This window comes from Diorhabda carinulata, chromosome 4 (assembly GCF_026250575.1).
Source record: "Diorhabda carinulata isolate Delta chromosome 4, icDioCari1.1, whole genome shotgun sequence".
In the NCBI taxonomy this organism is placed as follows: domain Eukaryota; kingdom Metazoa; phylum Arthropoda; class Insecta; order Coleoptera; family Chrysomelidae; genus Diorhabda; species Diorhabda carinulata.
Window position 1 is genome coordinate 5685968 of NC_079463.1, and position 19241 is coordinate 5705208.

Consider the following 19241-nt stretch of genomic DNA (forward strand, 5'->3'; position numbering starts at 1 on the left):
TTGGAAATATATACTGTTCAGCAAGTAATAATCCTTCTAACCCAAGTACCATTTGATTGTAGTAATCTGTAGTGCGGTTTTCAGTTTAAATTAGTAGAAGATAAGTAAGAAGACGCCTCTGTACAGGAATACAATTTTAAAAAATTAAGTGATTATTTTGTTTTAAATCATACTTTATTTAAAATACAAATAAAAATCTTCATATTCGCGAAAATTACGAAGTGGGCGACATCTGTTAATTTTCTTTCAAACTTCAATAGAGGTAAACAATAAAGCCAGAATACGAACTTGTTTTGTTTTATAAAGAATAGAAAGTGTTATTTGAAATTTTAATCTAAATAGTAAAATAATATATCTATACCACCGTACAGATATCATCGATATACTATATAATGTAAATGTTCTTGATTTTAGGTTTCTTCTGTTGTAAAATTAGTTATTTCAATAATTTTTTTTGAAAGACAGATAAAAATTGATATTACGACTTCTTTTAGTTCTATAGTCGAAATGATCAATAGTATTACTTCCTAATGTAGGTCTGTGGTTAAAATCATAGAAATCGATATAGTGTCACTATGTAGAGTATTTCTATGGTCGTAATCATCAATACTATTTTTTTATACTGAAATTCTGTTGACGAAATCATAAAATCGATGCAGTTTTTGTTTACAATGTACTTCTATGGTCGAATTAACTATATTATTACATTATAATGTAGTTCTATGATCTAAATCATCGATATAGATACGGTGTTACTGTATAATGTAGTTCTATGGTCCAAATTATTGATAGTATTACTTCCTAATGTAGTACGGTGGTCGAAATCATAGAAATCGATATAATGTTACTGTTTAAAGTATTTTTATGGTCGAAATCAAAAATACTATTACTTCATAATGTATTTCTGTGGCCGAAATCATCGATAATATTACTTTATAATATGGTTCTGGGGTTTAAATAATCGAAATTTGATATTACCACATAATGTAGTTTAATGGTCGAATTATTATTTTTTTAAATACTGATTTTATTGCTTTTTGGTGGAATTGGGTGATTAGAGTAAATTTACAATATTATGTTACGGCCACAACTAGGAAAAATTGAAGCTATTTGAGTATTTTATAAAGGCATTCGGAATGGTTCAATGAAAAAATACAATCCGTTAAATAAAATAATTCATTTTATTATTATGTATTATTTTCATAAACTTAAATATTATTATTACAAATTAAATTACATAATATGAATATTGCAATTTTTACACGTGCAGCTTCAATCAAAATTATTAAGATTTATTTGGTGAAGGCCATGTTGGTAAGTAGCTACTCCATCCTTTTATTGAAATATCTCCTTTTGCGACTGAATTCAATTGTTTAGCCTCTTCCGGACTTAATTTGAGTATTGTATTCATTACTGGAACAAGTCTTGATCTTTCGTCTCCACTGTTTAATGTAATAAACTAAAAATTAATAAATTGTAGTTTAATCAAAGAATGTAAGGAATAGCATGTCACTTTTTTAGTAATTTAATAAATATAGAATTATTGTTGTAAATATTTTACAAGATTAATTAATTTTAATAGATTTTCAGCAGGTAGTTCTCCAGGTAATATTACATTGGAAATGTTTTGTACAATTATACTATTATTTTGAAGGATTCTAGTTGTTGAATCGTTACTAACCACTGCTTTAATAAATTTCTGTTCCCCTTTACATCCAAACAAAACTGCACAAGACTAAATTGTGCTGAATATTTTCTCTAATTACATTTTTATGTTATGATGGGAATAAATCATATTTAAAATCGGTTTTCAGGCACATTATTAAAACTTATGCTATACTTCAATATGTCAATCGCAGGTGGCACTAACTAGTGAGTACAACAATAGACTTTATTCTTTCATTAGTTTAACCATTTGTTCCTTGGTCTTTCCCTTCGTTTTTTATTGGTGTTCTCATAGTTTTCTAGTTAATCTGTCTAATATAAAAACCAGAAGTCTTTTGTCTATTTTTTGTGTTACTGTTTCATGTCTTATTCATTTTTTCCTACTATTCTTCTAATTTTATCTATTTCCATTGCATCTATTTTCATCTTATGTGTATAACAAATTTTTGTTAATTATGACCACTTTGTGGATACAAACATATTATTCATCAACTAACTTAACATCCAAAAAGAAATTCAATCTACATCACTACTAGGTTCATAGTAGCGGTAAGCCTCCTGATAGGCCCTTTGTGTACCACTTGACATTACCAAAGACTGATCTCCTTTATTACTTACTTTGAATACTACATTTTTGAGATATTCCAAATTTTCTGCGTGTTTTTCCCTTTCTTCTGATCGTTGATGTCTTCGAATTTCTTCTTTAAGTAACTTATTCATTTGGATGTGTTTAACTAAATCTTGTTCAGTATCTGATAACAGAGCCGTCAAATGTGTTACTTTCGATTCATGTTCTTTCAATTTCAGTTTTATCCTACAAAAAAGTAATGAGTAATTAATTCAACATTATACAGTACAATTAATTTGATACAATTCAGTCGCCATGAAATTCTAAAGAGGCTAGTGATAACCAAAGCAAGAACAAGACCAAGACTATGGCAATCTTAGTCAAGCTTTACTCCTATAAAATATTAGTCATTCTTATACATTATTATAAATATTTCCTAAAAGCGTCATTTTTATATTATACACACATATTTAGTGTGAAACTACAGTGGAATAAATTGTAACTTTCAAAAACAAAAGTTCCCAGAAAGAACTATAAAGTTGAAGTAATATTCTTAGTCTTGCATTTTCAATGTTGATTTTGGTCAGTATTGATATTGGTCTTGCTACTATTAATATGGTTTTGATCTCATTTTTTTTATTGTAAAAGGAATAACCAAAACCAATTCTTGTTAACATTTCAAAACCAAGACTAACTACTCAAATATAAAAAACAATGACTAGATGATATCCTAGGATTAGCTAATTAAAAACTAACAGATAAAATAAAAAAATATCAACGATACAATATTATATTACCTACTGAAAGGTATTTACCTTTCGATGAGTTCTTTGATTACCTCCAATGGGTTCAGGAGTACACTGGGGTGAAAGGAAATAAATTAGCAAACAGATTACCTTACACCTGGACACCTGAAGATGCTAGATTTAGCAAAAAGAGCAACGTGCAGATTCTGGTATGTGCATTCTCTTGGAATGTGACTACAGTGCATGAAACCTGGGACTATATGAAATAGAAGATGAAGATCTTTGGCGGCTAGAACCCACATCCTGATCTTTCTAAAACGAGTGGGGTCAATAGATTAGCTGTGAATACTGAATACTCTCAGAGCCACTGCAAGTAAAGTGGACACGATAGATCCTTTGAGTCACAGGGTAAATGAAACGCTAACATAAACAAAAGTTATTTATCAAAGTCAGATCATTACCTAGCTTATTTAGTACCCTTTTATTCATTTTGAGCTGGCATTTAAGAAATATTAAAATTAGCAGCATGTTTTCATTTCCTGTGATATTAAACCTGTACCTGAAGGGTCAAAAAGGAACTAGAGGTCAATGTTATGACTTCCATCGATTGAAAAAGAAGCCAATAGGGGTTTTATTGTAGTTTAATGACAATTAATATTATCTACCATGAGTACCGTAATAACCCTGTCTATATATAAATTACCTTGACATTATTCAATCGAATGTTTAGTTATTTATATTAGTATCGCATTTCTAACGAAACGTGTCATTTAATTGACTAGAATTACACATTTTTGATCAATAATGGCTTACAAGTAACCTCTTTTATTTTCCAACGACCTTCTGGTTCAACAACCGTCACTTATGGTGATATTCATAATGAACACACTATTAACCACTACCATTAAATCAACAATTACACTGTCGCGCGTTTTGATAACCAAGTTATCGTCTTCAGGGACCTAAACGCAGGACAGGCAATGTAATTGTGAATGTTAGTGCCGCGGTAGCGTTCAGTATATCCAACAATGTTTAATGGTGAAGTTTTCAATACAATGTATTTTATACAATTAATTTACATTTCTCATAATTTTTTTTCAATAATATTCAATAATTTTGTATTTCAAGCAACATTTGTTGTCTTTTATATAAATACCTTTCTATTTCTTCATCGGAGTCCGTTCCTAACAATCTTTCCAGGGGTATCGGATGAACGCCTCTCGAAGCATTACTCTCTACACTTTCTGAACCTTCCCCTTCTCCTCTAGGCATAGTAGGAAGGGCCGGATAATTATCTGTAGGAGTTGGAGCTTTCTCTAATTGACTACGCAATTCGAGTATTTCTTGCTCGTGCCTTGCTTCTTGATCAGCCAATTGTTGTCTATAACATTGAGTGAGTGTTTCCGCACGAACCTGTATAAAATAATGAACCGTACAAACATATATTATCCCATAGATAGCACCACTTACAAGTTTGTGTACTTAAATGGTTAAGAGAAAAATTTATTAACTTTTCATTTTTTTTTAAGTAATCTTAATTAAATCCCAAGATATCATTTTCTAAAGATTTACAGGGAGTTTCTAAATTCACGCGACGACATTCAGAAGGTGATTTCTGATCTTTTCTATAACAAAATTTCCTCAACCCACCCCTTTCCGAGATATCACCGTTAAAAGGACAAAATATTTATGCCACAATCCCACAAAATTAACTTTCGTAAACTAGTCTTTGATCCTATTTGATGGAATATTTACAGTGAAATTACTAACTAGGTACTCTAAATTTACCTTAAGGTTTCTAAGGGTTTCCGCATTATCTAAAACTGTTTTTTCGTGTTTTCCCGATAACTCAGCATACTGGGTTTGCAGTTCCTCATATTCTTCTTTTATTTCTTTCACTTTGTTAGTAATATCTTCAATTTGGGTAGAATAATCGATATTTTCATTTTTTAAACATTCAATTTTTTTCCTGGAAGAAAAATTTTTTTCTGGATAATTTTCAAGGAAACCAAATGAATCCCTTATATAAAAAGTAAGCACAAGAAAGTAAACGCTATTACATTTGTATGGTTAGAGTAGTGCTTGCCATATTGATACGGAGGTGTCAGCTGTTACCCAGTTGATCTATGTTTACGTAAACCGTATTGACGGTCGCTGATGATGTTAGTAGACTCAAGATTTGCTGGTTAACAACTTTCTTCATGACCTTGGCAATAGCTGGGACCAAAGTAATCGGAGAGTAGTTACTAGAAGCCGTTTTTCTTTTCTTTTTTGGTATGGATTGAACCTTAGCGATTTTCCAATCTACAGAGAAGAGACCTCTAAGAGTTCCGCTACGCAATTCTTCAATACGATTGGTGGTATTCCATCTGGACTAGTCTCTTTATTGATGTTCAAACCTTTGAGAAGTTTTGTCACATCTCGGTATCGAAATTCTATTTCTGGCATAGATGTCCCAACTCCAGACAGGCTGGATGGTAGTTGCGAAATAAGAATTGAATTTGAAACAAACATGCAATCTAATAAGTCCACCTTTTCTTTTTCGGTGACTGCATTGAATCATCTTCTTCAGTCAACGGTGGAATTTTTGACTTGCTAAAGCCTTGTCTGACCGCTTTTTTTACATACCAGAACGAGCTTAACAAATAATATTTTCAACTCATCCCTCAAAAGGGTTGTCTGTCTTATTTTTCACTTTTAATAAAGTTTACATGAAGTAGAACTCTCATTTTGTACATACTAACTTCTGTGAGGTTTAATATAAATCATTCTGAACTACATTTTAGAAAAATTGTCAACTTAATGCATTAAGGACTTTTCAAAACAATTATACAGAACCAAAAGAGTTACTAACAGTAACAATCATTTCTTGGTCTTCTACACAAATATCTCAAAATTCTTTTATTACTTTCTTGTTTAAATAATATGTTTAATAAATAGTAGGTGCATTGATGTACATATATAAAATGACAGAGTACAAATACTGGGTGATTATTTTCTCTGGTTCAATAAATAAAATTATATATGGGTACATAGTACTTACAATGAATCGTTCAATTGTTGAGTTAGAGCCTGATTTTGAGCTGCAAGTGATGTTACTTTCTCAGACAACTTTTCTTCCAAACCAATATCTCTATTTTGATTTTGTCTCAAAACGCTCTGAGCTCTCACTTTATAACCATCATATTCGTCTTGAATTATCCTAAGTTCCTCTTTACTCAATCTTAAATTATCCTGTGTTTCCCTCAGATCTTGTTGAAGTTTCAAGTTATCGTTTGAGAGCTGGTCTCGTTCGGATTTTAATACACTGTTGGCTTTTTGATGTTCCGCAATAACTTTACCAAGTTCAGTAGACAATTCTTCAATTTCTGACCGAGCCGTTTCCAAATGTTGGGTTAAAATTTGAATTTTTTCTTGTTTTTGAGTTATTTCATTATCTAAGGATGCAATTTGTTTTTTGTACGTGCTGATTTCAGTAGTAACTGTAATTACATTTTGTTCTTCTGCATTTAATCTTTCTTCAAAAAGTTTATTTTGCTCCCTTAGAGCATTTATTGTAGTTTTCTGTGATTCTATTTGATTATTCAATTTTGTTATTTCTTCTTGTTGTTTTTCAATTTTTTTGGCGGATTCTTTAACACTTCTTTCATAATCTTGCATTTCTAAACTCAACACTGAATTTTTCTTACGTTCATTATTTGATTGTTCTAATAAAGTTTTTGTGTGTTTGTGGCTTTCTATTTCTGTTTTCAAAGCTTGATCTTTATCTTCTAAAGTACTGTTTAAATTGGATATTTTGGCTTCGTATTCTTTTTTCAATACATTATTTGCTTCTAATTCTTTTCTTAAAGTTTGAATTTTGGCACTCACTTGTTTTTTCCAGTTTTCAGTGGTTTGCTTATCCTTTTTATTATTTTCTATTTCCATCTTTAATGAACTCACAAGTTCATCTTTTTCTGCTAGAAGCTGTTTATCTCTAGAAATATCAACAGCGGCTATATTTAATTGACTTTGAAGTTGTTTACATTCTAGTTTACATTTTTCCAAATCATCTTCCAATTTGTCACATTGATTTTGGAAGTTCTGAATTGTTTTCATATTCGATATTAATTTTTTTTGTGCTTCTTCATTGTCAGATTGTTCTTTAGCTACCGTCTGTGTTAACTCCCTAACTTTACCTTAAAAACAATATACATATAAAAAAATGGAAAAAATACAATAAATTAGAATTATCTTCTTAATACACAACAGAGGAATTGATTTGAAATAATAAGATTGAAGTATATACTACAGATTAGCAACAAAACAGATGTTAATTAGGTCTGGATAATTCCCTACCATTTTCATTTTGTTGAGAATTGAAATTGTACAAAGAAATAGAAGGTATGATAGACTAGAATCGCCAAAAGAGTAGAAGGAACTAAAATAAGATGGGAACACCCAGAAAGATGTAGGATAAGACACAGGGAGATATAATAAAATAAAAAGTAAAAACCTAGAGTTGTGAAACATGAAAATTGATACCGATGTTGGTTGTTTGGATCCATAAAAATGAACAGAGGTGGATTTGAAGATTTGCTGCTTCTGGGCCATTCACAATTTGGCACTAATTAATTATCATTATTAAGAAAACAACTTTTCTAGTTGTAATAGATAAATTATATATAATTAAATTTACCTTTCAATTTGATTGCCAAATTTCTCAACTTGCCATACTTTTCCTCCCAAGAACCTTCTAAATCTTTCAATCGATTCAAATCTTCTGTTCTTGAAATTGTAGAAGAGGACATGGCATCATTATCAGGAAGACTAGAATCCAGAGTTGAGGACAATTTTTCTTTAAGAATTTCAATTTGATTTTGTAAAGTGATAATTTCAGTGGCTTCAAAGGAATTAGCATTCTGTTTCAATTCCTTAATTTCGCTTGTTAGATTTTCTATTATCTTATCTTTTTCTGTTAGATTATCGATATTTTGATTAGCTTGTGTTTCATAAATTTGCAATTTTTTCATAATTTCCTCACAATGTGCTTCTAATTTTGATATAGTTTCCCCTCTTTCTTTGATAGCTTGGTTCATCTCATTCATTTCTAACAGTAACTCTGAATTTTCTCTTTTTAAGTTTGTTATTTGCTCTTTAAACTCATTAGAATTATTAAAAGGTACTTCATTAGTTTGACAAGAAGAATCGACTCGGTTTATCAAAGAATATTCAAGTTTTCCAAGCTTCTCTTCTAATGTACTATTTTCTGACATTAATCTCTTATTCTCTTCTGCTAAATTCTTAATTTCTTCAGTTGATCGTTTTTCTAATTCTTCAAAGGACTTTATCTGAGACTGTAAATCTTGTATACGTTTTTCTGACCCTTTAAACATTTCTTCCGCTATAACATTCTTTCCTATTTTTTCATTAAGCGCTTTTCGTTCAATGTTGGCTCTATTGAGTTCTTCTGAAAGTTCCTCTTTCACTTTAGAGATTGTACAATTTTCTTTTCGCAAAAGTTTGACTTCATTTTCAAGTTCATGGATGGTATTTGTTAATTTTCTTTGCGTTTGAGATTGTTCTTCAATATGAAAGTTTAGAGTATCACATTTGATTCGATAATCATCCATATTTTGTGATAGTTCATTTTGTAAAAGTTGTAATTTAGTACTTAAATTCGCATTTTCTTCTTCCAATTTACTACGATTTTGATCCCCTTCTATTCTTTGTTTACCTTCTGTCAGGTCCAAAACATTCTGATTCAATTCGTCTATTTTATTATTACACTGTACAATTATTTCTTTGCTTTCCATTAGTTGGTTTTCTAAAATTAACTTTTCAGTTTCTAATTTACTGTTCATACTTTGTATTTCATCAAGTTTTATCAATAAAGTATTTTTTTCTTCCTCAAAAGATTCAATATTATCGTCAATATTATTTTTTCTTAATTCTTCTAATTCAAAACTTAATATTTTGATGTTTTCCTTTGCTTCACTTAATTCTTCTTCTACTATCATTTTCTCTGATTTCAACTGATCAACTAAAATTTTAGCCTCATGTTCATTTTCTTTTTGCTGCTCTATTTGTTGCCTCAAATTTTGATTTTCCATTGCAACATTATTCAAATATTTTATAATGTTTTTCTCCCCATAATTCAACTGTTCTTTCCACTCTTTGACTTGTTCTATAGAGGACTTAAAGAGATCCAATACTTCATTTTTATTTTCTCTCAACTCTTTCACAATCCCAGCAAACTTTACTACTTTTGAGTGGTAAAATTTAATTTTTTGTTTTAGCTTAACGTTAGAATCAACCAATTCTTGCTTATTTAAAAGCATTTCTTGTAATTTACTATTTAAAGTATTGATATCTTGATCCTTCATTGTACAATTATCTTTCGTTAATTCCAGTTCTTTAGAAATGATAAGTATATTTTTATTTTTTTCTTCAAGGTTAATTTGAAGATTTTCTATTTTATCTACTAACCTATTATTTTCAATTTTCAAATACTGTACATCTTCTTTACTCAAATTCAACAATGAATTCAACTCATTTATTTCACCAATTTCTTTATTCGTTGTATTTATAGAGGGTTCTTTCTCTACATGATTATTTTTTTGGAATGTATTTAATTGCTTTTCTAATGTGTCCAAATTCAAAATTAATTGGTCGTTTTCATCAGTTAATCTCTTAATTTGCCTCTTATAGGATGTATTTTCATTATCATATACATTATATTTTTCTTCAAAAGATTTCAACTCACTTTCATATTCTTTGATTCTCTTATTAAATAACTCATTTTGAGTTTTTAACTCCTGATTTTCTGTTACTAGATTTAGTTTTTGTTCTGTTAATTTTTCTATTACTTCCTGTAAGGCATGATCGGTGTTACTATTATCATTTTTTGAATTCAATTCCTCTTTAAGTTTGTTATTTTCCTCTTGTAATGCAGTTTTCGACTGTTTTGCTTTTTGAGCAAGTTGTAATAACTGTGTACATTTCTTTATTAGTTCTTCTTTAGTCAAATTTTCTAAATTAAACTTTTTATTAACATCGGTCGAAGCTGATGATTCCATATTTTCAATCACATTAGAGTACTAATTTATAACATATTATTCTCCTCATAAGGTGACGTATTATAATATTTAGATATCATAATATTTATTACATAGATAACTATTGAAATGTCAAAACACTACTGTCAATACCTCTTGACAGATATTTTCGTCTTCTTTAATAAATATCATTTCTCTTTACATGAAATCCTTGAATAGGTTAAAAATTACTTTAAAATTCACTTCATTTTAATCTGATATTTTAATGTACTAACTAAAATAATTATTTCATTATTTATAAAAATTAAGATCGTTGCTGAAATAGATCTTTGAAATAATTTATATAAATTTCATCATGTTAATGAACCATATTTTTTTAAACTAGAAATCTATTTAAATTATATATTCCAATATTTCATTAATATATAAATATATATTATACCATTTCAGATGAAAAAATCGCATTATTTGATGGTTTTTTTCACCATTTTTCATAGAATACAGTTAACTTAGGCTGGAATTGTAAAAAATCAAGTATCCCGCTTTAAACTACAACCCTGAACGTCATAGCGGTATCAATTCCTATTGGTGAAAATTCTGTTATTCTTCCCCTATTTTCCTTTCTTCTCCATTCATTTAAGATTTACAATTCATTTTTATTAAAATGATAATCAGTTTATAAATACTCATATATATATTTGTCAGTACACCATAAAAGAGAAATATTATATTTAACAAAAATTACGGAATTGAATTTATCTTTACTATGTACTTCTATAAATCAATACTTCACCCCTCCATGGAAACCTCTCCTCTAATTTCCGTCAGCTCGCGCTTGTAAGGTCCCGTCGATTTTCTCGGTCTCTTGCTGTGCTTTTGGGCAGGTAAGTGGCAGTAAAATTCTTTTCCTGATTATTTTAATAATTGTATGTGAATTTAATAACGCTTTAAATATCAAAAACTAATCGCATAAATTCCTACTATGAAATAGGTTTCATTTATTTAAACTTTGACGTTTATAAATAAATTGCATTAATGACGGCTGCCGGCATTTCAATTTATAATCAACAATTGCGTCTAAAATAATAATTTAAAAATAACTTTTAAGAATTGTTTGCATTCGCAGCTATATTTTTAGGCTTTAATGTATTTTCTCCAACGATTTGTGCAAAGTAATCTAATTAAATTAATGCAAAGCATACATATTTTTCTTAGAAAGCGAAAAATTGTTATTATCATTTAAAAACTGACCTCTCCTATAATTTATCGAATCGTCTTGTTAATATGTGCATAAAATCGGGAGAAAAGAAAAAAAATCGTCTGGAGGTAAATCGATAATTGGGTAGGGAAGATTTTTTTTAGTCCATGAAGTAATGTTGCATCACAAAATGGCTTCTTGTATTATAGTTGAATATCCGTATTTTGCAATTATGTAGTATCTTTATTAATTTAACGATAATTTTAAAAAATGTAGAGAATTATTTAATGTAACATTCGGTAGTTGAAAGTCAAGGTCACTTAAAACTCGTAGATACAATTTTAACTGCCAAACTTTATGATTCAGTGTTAATAAAATATGTGTACTATGCAGAAAATAATTAGGGCGTCTGCATTATTCCTTTATCATTGTGAATAAAATGAATCATTAACACATAGGCGTAGATTGGTGATAATTTTATACAATGAGTTTGATTTAAAATCAATATAGATACGATAACCAATTAATTGATTGATATTAAATAGATTCGTAATACGTAAAATATAAAGTATCACATCGTTATTATTTCTGATCATTGCAATGAGATACAATAACTATTATTATACAGGGTATTTCAAAAAAGATGATCCCGTCTTCTAGGGTAGATAGAAAACTGAAAAATATTTCTGGTTTGCTAAATAAAAAAATTTCGTAACGCCATTAGTATTCAAGATAAAGGGCAACACATTTTTTACGATTTTGCCGCAACTACTGGCATCATTGTATTGAAATTTTGTATGAATGTGTTTTGAAATCTGTTACATCCAATGAATGAATTTGTTTTTATGTCTGACTCTCATAGAGGGCGCTAGTTACACGGTTCGTTTCAAGTAATATTGAACTTAACTTTTTCAATATTAGATTTATCAAGCAAAATTTCAAGTGAACTTAAATAATAAATAATAAAATAATCTTGAAACTGTGAATTGAAATATTTTGTGGTGTAAATGAGACCCCATCGATAAAACGGATATATTTAAAAAAATTCGGACTAACGGCTTTCGTTTCTTGTAAAGTTTCACAAAAATGCAGTCTAATCAGTATAGGATCTTGTTTTTAAAAGTTCAAAAGTCAAATACATCTTGGGCTTCGAAAATTTTTGTAATAAAATATTTCGAACCTCACACACCTGTACATTTCATACAGGAATTCATTTTCTAAAAGAGTGATACTATTAATATAGTCCTTGGCAATATTTGCTTAATTTTATTACTGTGTTCGTTGTTGATATTTAACGAGAACGCAGCATCGAACAATATTTGCTTTATTCTAGTGCTCTATTAATTTTATGGGTATTTAGATATTGCCAAATGTATAATAAGAAAATACTGCTATTAAAAACACTTCTACTTACACTTCAAATAATCTTGACTAAGTAATACATAAAGTTAAATCACAATTTCATATTTAAAGAGAGACATGGTCTGATCCGATTTTATCGGGAGAGGTGTGTTTACATTGCACGTGTATATCGAATCGGTAACATTTCTTTTTCTAAGTTGGTACAATTTTATTCATATTCGTGTTTGAGCGACATATTTCAATCGAACGAACTGTCAATACGAGCTGATGCCCATTTAAAAATGGCCGCCGTGGGATAAGCGATAATTTTACAGATTTATTTGCTTTGTGAAACTATTTGTTGGTTTTTAAACCTCATTATTTTCAATTTTAAGGCGAAAGACCTTCTTAAGTTATTACTTAAAAAAGGATTGTCGATTTGCTTTCAAAAAATATCAATTTTTCAAAAATCGATTTCAATTCATATATTCCTTTTTTTGCATTCCAATCATTAAAAGAAAAAAAGAAAAATTACTTTCTAATTCCTTTTTTTAATCTATAACAATTTACGAACTGTAAAACGCTTCGAAAATTTTTTGGAGTGTTACTAAAAGGGGCCAAGGGAATATAGAATCGTGCAAGATGGTTTCGATTTCAAGTTCTTTAAGATATTTTGCCACTTTCTTTACTATGTAAAATAGCAGTCCATACCATGTATGAACGTTTCTGTGGTTAAAACATTTTCCTCTGGTGCTTTTAGATTCTATTTCATATTGAACTTTTCTAGGAAGAAGAATAATTCATCACAATGGGTAAAGAAAAAGTTCATATTAACATTGTCGTAATTGGTCACGTAGACTCTGGTAAGTCTACGTCGACTGGTCATTTAATTTATAAGTGTGGAGGTATTGACAAACGTACTATAGAGAAATTCGAAAAAGAAGCCCAAGAAATGGGAAAGGGCTCTTTTAAATATGCCTGGGTATTGGATAAGCTTAAAGCCGAGCGTGAACGTGGTATAACCATCGACATAGCTTTATGGAAATTTGAAACCGCCAAGTATTATGTGACTATCATCGACGCTCCGGGCCATAGAGATTTTATCAAGAATATGATTACTGGAACATCCCAAGCTGACTGTGCCGTGCTTATCGTAGCAGCCGGTACGGGAGAATTTGAAGCTGGTATTTCGAAAAACGGACAAACCCGTGAACACGCTCTGCTCGCTTTCACTCTCGGTGTCAAACAGCTCATTGTAGGAGTTAACAAGATGGATTCTACGGAACCGCCATATTCCGAAGCGCGTTTCGAAGAAATAAAGAAAGAAGTATCTTCGTACATTAAGAAAATTGGATATAATCCGGCAGCTGTTGCATTCGTTCCTATTTCCGGATGGCATGGAGATAATATGTTGGAAATTTCTGATAAGATGCCTTGGTTCAAAGGGTGGGCGGTCGAACGTAAAGAAGGCAAAGCTGAAGGAAAGACATTAATCGAAGCTCTAGACGCGATTTTACCACCTTCTCGACCTACCGAAAAGCCTTTAAGACTTCCTCTTCAGGTAAGATAGATCAACTTTATCCACATATATAACTTGAACTTTTAAATGTCTTTAAATCTGTTACTATAAAGTTACACCGCAACTGCCTGGTATTCTTTAATATATTCTATGAAACATTTTTTATGGGTCATAAAATGCTTTCAGTCATAAAACACACTAATTAATTGATCTTTTGACCATAGCAACTTTCTTATAGGGTCATAATTCAACTGCTTATCGAGCTTTAATGTGGTCTAGTATTTCACTGGCCATAAAACACTCTAAATGAATTCATTCGTTTCTTTATTCACACTAACTTTCTCACAAGGTCATGATTAAATTGCTTGACGTCCTTTAATGTGGTTTATAAAACTCTATTGTTTTATGAGTCATAAAACACTGAAAATAAATGTATTTACTTTTTTTTCATCATCACTTTTTCATACAGTGCTACCGCCTGGTATTCTTTACGTATTCTGTTGATCATTACTATTATTAAGTCACAAAACACTCAAAATAAAATGATTTATTCATTCATTCAGGTGATATTTCAACTGCCTGGCTCCCTTTATTGTATTCTATAAAACATTATTGTTTTTAAAGTCAAACAACACTAAAAATAAATCTATTTATTTACCATTATCACTTTAAAGTAATATTTCAAGTGCCTGTGTTCCTTTATTTTATTCTCTTAGTGTTTTATGGTCATAAAACACATCATAAAATACTCTAATACTTTATTCGCTTTAATGCGGGCTATAATTCTTTGGTGTTTTACAAGCAATAAAACACGCTTTAAAACACTAAAAACGAAATTATTCATGTCTTTATTCGTACTTAGTTTTTTATAAGGTTATAATCTAACTAATTCAATAAGGTCTTTAAAACTTTAGTGTTTTATAAGTCATAAAACAAGCTATAAAACACCCTAACTGAATTGACTTGTTTATTTATTCATATTAACTGTCTTATAAGTCCATAGCTCTACGCTGTTTGATGTGGTTTATGAAACTTTAGTGTTTGATTGGCCATAAAACACTCTAAATTTATTTACTTTTGTCTTTATTCGTACTAGCTTTCTTATAAGGCCACAACTCAACTGCTTAGTGCGCTATAAAATTTCAGTGGTTTATAAGTAACGAAATATGCTGTAAAACACTCAAAATTAATTCACGTATTTCTTTATTCATACTATCTTTCTTATGAAGTCATAAGTCAACTCCTCATGGCATTTTAATGTGGTCATAAAATACTAAAAATGATTGAATGAATATTTAAGTAAAGGTCATTGGTCAAAAACCTGCTCTATATTCCAAATTTCTAATCTTATTGCGTACCTACTTTTTAAAATATTAAAATTCTCAGGATGTATACAAAATCGGTGGTATTGGTACAGTACCTGTTGGTAGAGTCGAAACCGGTATTCTGAAACCCGGTATGGTGGTAACTTTCGCACCTGTCGGTCTAACTACGGAAGTCAAATCTGTTGAAATGCATCACGAAGGTCTTCAAGAAGCTGTACCAGGAGATAATGTCGGATTTAACGTGAAAAACGTGTCTGTCAAAGAATTGAGGCGTGGATATGTAGCGGGAGATTCCAAAAATAATCCTCCGAAAGGTGCTTCTGATTTTATGGCACAGGTAAATAAAATTTTCTTATAATTTTTGAAAGTTTCAGTATTTGGTATTGGTAACAACAGAACAATATAAATCTTTCAACTCACTCACTGCAACTTGTAATATCTTTTTAATAACTTCTAATTTGTGCTTGAGTTAACCATTTTTATAAAATTTAAATATTTATTTTTCTTTGTGTACCAATTTGATCTTGTTCTTTCAGTGTATTCCGTTGAACTTTTCGTTTCGAAATAGAGATGAAATGATTATATAACTGAGAAACAATATTAATTTTGAAAAATTTCAATTTCACTTCAATTTAAACTAAAAAAAAAATTTATTTCGGTCCTTAAACGGAATATGAAATTGAAATTGATTCTTTCTACATTAATATTGTTCAAACTAGATTCGTGAGCAAAAAAATCGACTCTAGTCGGCAGCTCGCGGTCAAAAGCAAAAATTTGTAGATTCCATTCTTTTTCTGGTTCTAGCATCTCAAAGTCATTAGTCTTAGCTTTATAATAAGTGGTCTATATGGTTATTGAATTATATTTTTGACTTGAAAGAAAAAATATCAGTTAAGAAAATACAAGTAAAATTTTTCACAATAATAATTAGTTTAAAATCCAATCGCTTTTTCATAAATCGAATAAGTGTCTTTACTCGATCTTGTTCGATGTTATCTCATTTACCAGACAACTCCGATTCGAGGTCTAACCTCGTGTCTGATGCCGGATTTCTAGCCTGGACTTTTCTCATTAAGTCCATTGCATAAGTGATCGAAAGGATTTAAATCCGGGCAAAGCGCTGGTCAATCCATAGTGGCGATTTCGACATCCTGTAAATATTGCCGTACGGAACCTGCGGTACATGGACGGGCATTGTCCTGCATTAAGATGAAGTTTCCGCCGATGAAACTCGGTTCGTTGGTATTGGTTCGTTGTTAATCCCTCCGCTCGACCAGTTTCAATAAAAACCAACTCGGATTTCGCTTCCCTTGAAATGCTCGTCCAAACGATCTAGGAACATTTTCCAAAAGTTAAGATTTCTTCCATGCAGCACTGGGCGAATCTCTCTCTAGGTGTTGTGTTACGCGTCCTCTTCTATCGCTACCATGCAGGTATACTCTGCTTTCGTCTGGGAAGAAAACGGAGCTTCAATGTTCGTCGGTCCAATTAACGTGTTGTCTGATAATCGTAGATGGGCTGGGGTTAATGTGGGACTGGTAGCTCTGGCATTGGATTGGGTTCAATATTAGCTGCCTTAAGTCTTCGTATAACTGTCCAGCCACTCCTCACGTTTCTTTGAGCTCTTGTTGGACACCAGTAGGAGCCCGATTCAGAGATGTGTACCTTTTTCTACCGGAACCACTTCCCCAATGAAACTTACCAGTCTTTTAGTAACGACGGCCACATCTCGCTGACTTTGGCCTTGTCGCAATAAGTTGACCGCTTGAGTGGTTTTATTACTTGTTATGTTCATTTTCATGTAGAATTCCCGTTTGTTGTTGACAAAGATGTGTATTGGTTGAAGTTGAATGGCTAACTGATAATGGTGGGTCAGGTAGATAACCTTTTATAACGGTCAGTTACCTCTAATTATCACTATTTTTGAAGTGTATCATTTTGAAGCTAATACTATTATCTTCAAAATTTTACTACTTAAAATACAATTTCGTGTTCAGTTTTTTTGTCAATGACTGGCGAATGCAGAGGTTTTGCCTGATTCGATCACGAGTGTATATAAATCATTTTGTTCCTACTTTTTCGACAACTTTTTTCAACTCTTTTTGAGGACTTACATATTCTATATTAACTAATTTGGAATTTCTGGAACCGTTGATGATATTCATACTGAACACACTATTTACACTACCATTACACCAACACTCTCAATTACACTGTCTGACGCGCGTTTCGATAACCAAGTTATCGTCTTCAGAGACTAGAGGTGAACTAACTTGACTTACCTGTTTTATACTGAATTTGTCCACCAATAAACAAGAAAAAATTGCTCTGGTACCTTTCAATCCTGTTTATACAGTGATTGATTAAAAGGAATATTTAACAGAATGGGTTTTATATTGGTTTATAAATCCAACAATACATTAAAACATTGGTTAATCCTAAGGATAAAATAACCAAATTTGGAAAATAATGATATATATGAAATTAGCTGCGGTGATTGCGACGAGAGGTATATCGGGCAAACCAAGAGATCCGTTATTATCCGGTTTAAAGAGCACATAGTTCATTTATAATATGGACGAACGGGAATCATAATCACAAAAAATTGTTGGATGAAATGGCTTAAATAAGGACTTACTAAGGGCCAATTCCTTACAGCCCACTCTATAGTTTAGTAGTCAAGGAATAAATGTAAAATTCCCGCTAGAATTAATTTTCGCGGAAGAAGGCTTATTGGTCAGTCAGTTATTAGGTTTTAGTTTACTCTTAGTCTCTGAAGACGATAACTTATCGAAACGCGCGTCAGATAGTGTAATGATGAGTGTTGATGTAAATAGTGTGTTCAGTATATTCTATAACCCAAAATAATAACTGATGTAGTATTTTTGTTAACAGGTGATAGTACTGAATCATCCAGGTCAAATTGCTAATGGATACACGCCCGTATTGGACTGTCATACAGCTCATATCGCGTGTAAATTTGCGGAGATTAAAGAAAAATGCGACCGTCGTACTGGTAAAACAACAGAAGAAAATCCTAAAGCTATAAAAAGCGGAGACGCGGCAATCGTGAATCTCGTTCCATCTAAACCGATGTGCGTTGAATCTTTCCAAGAATTTCCGCCATTGGGTCGTTTCGCCGTACGCGATATGCGTCAAACTGTTGCCGTCGGCGTTATAAAATCTGTAACATTTAAAGATACTGCCGGTAAAGTAACGAAGGCGGCCGAAAAGGCCCAAAAGAAGAAATAACTAGGCTCAGTGCCGCCTCGTACCGCTATAGGCAACAAGGAAATCATCATTTATCTTTATTATTATTTGTTGTTTAGGTGGTTGCAGCGGAATTATTTTCATCGGAAGGAGTTTAGAAGGAAAGATGATGCGTTGAAAAAATTTAGTTTCCTTTTAATTTCTTATTCGATTATTTGATGTTATTTATTGGAATTTTTCTTTTCATTTTAATTTTGATTGAAATGATTCGATTCTATTCGATTTATTGTTGTATGTTGATTCTGTATTGATTATGTAGGATGTAAGTTATTTTTAATAATTGATATTATTTGTTATACTTTTGAGTTGAAAATTGATGCCGATAGACTTGATAAATATAAACGTGTATAAGCTTCTTACTATCTAATAAAGAAGCTCTTGAACAATTTGTGTACAAATTTTTACCTTACATTTAACCATTGCACTCCTCACAAAAACCCGACGGAAGAAAAAGGCGAAGAAAACGAAAATATAAATAAATATCGTATGAAATACATCACGGAAATGAAATATATTGTAAAATAAATTGATATCAACAGTATCGGAGGCCAAAAAAACTTTTTTCGTCATTT

At 30.9% G+C, this 19241-nt stretch overlaps 2 protein-coding genes across 2 annotated transcripts; one reads left to right on the forward strand and one right to left on the reverse strand.

Moving 5' to 3' along the window:
* Window positions 1-1166: 1166 nt before the first annotated feature.
* On the reverse strand, window positions 1167-10181 carry LOC130893431 (GRIP and coiled-coil domain-containing protein 2-like). The gene is made up of 6 exons (XM_057799535.1): window positions 7658-10181; window positions 6023-7157; window positions 4768-4948; window positions 4136-4392; window positions 2284-2479; window positions 1167-1459 (listed from the first exon to the last, which is right to left on the reverse strand). The coding sequence occupies exons 1-6, from the start codon at window positions 10035-10037 to the stop codon at window positions 1286-1288; spliced, it is 4323 nt and encodes a 1440-aa protein (XP_057655518.1). The 5' UTR covers window positions 10038-10181; the 3' UTR covers window positions 1167-1285.
* Window positions 10182-10615: 434 nt separating this feature from the next.
* On the forward strand, window positions 10616-19055 carry LOC130893432 (elongation factor 1-alpha-like). The gene is made up of 4 exons (XM_057799536.1): window positions 10616-10900; window positions 13343-14116; window positions 15461-15736; window positions 18295-19055. Exons 2-4 carry the CDS (start codon window positions 13364-13366, stop codon window positions 18649-18651), a joined length of 1386 nt encoding a protein of 461 aa, XP_057655519.1. The 5' UTR covers window positions 10616-10900; window positions 13343-13363; the 3' UTR covers window positions 18652-19055.
* Window positions 19056-19241: the final 186 nt, after the last annotated feature.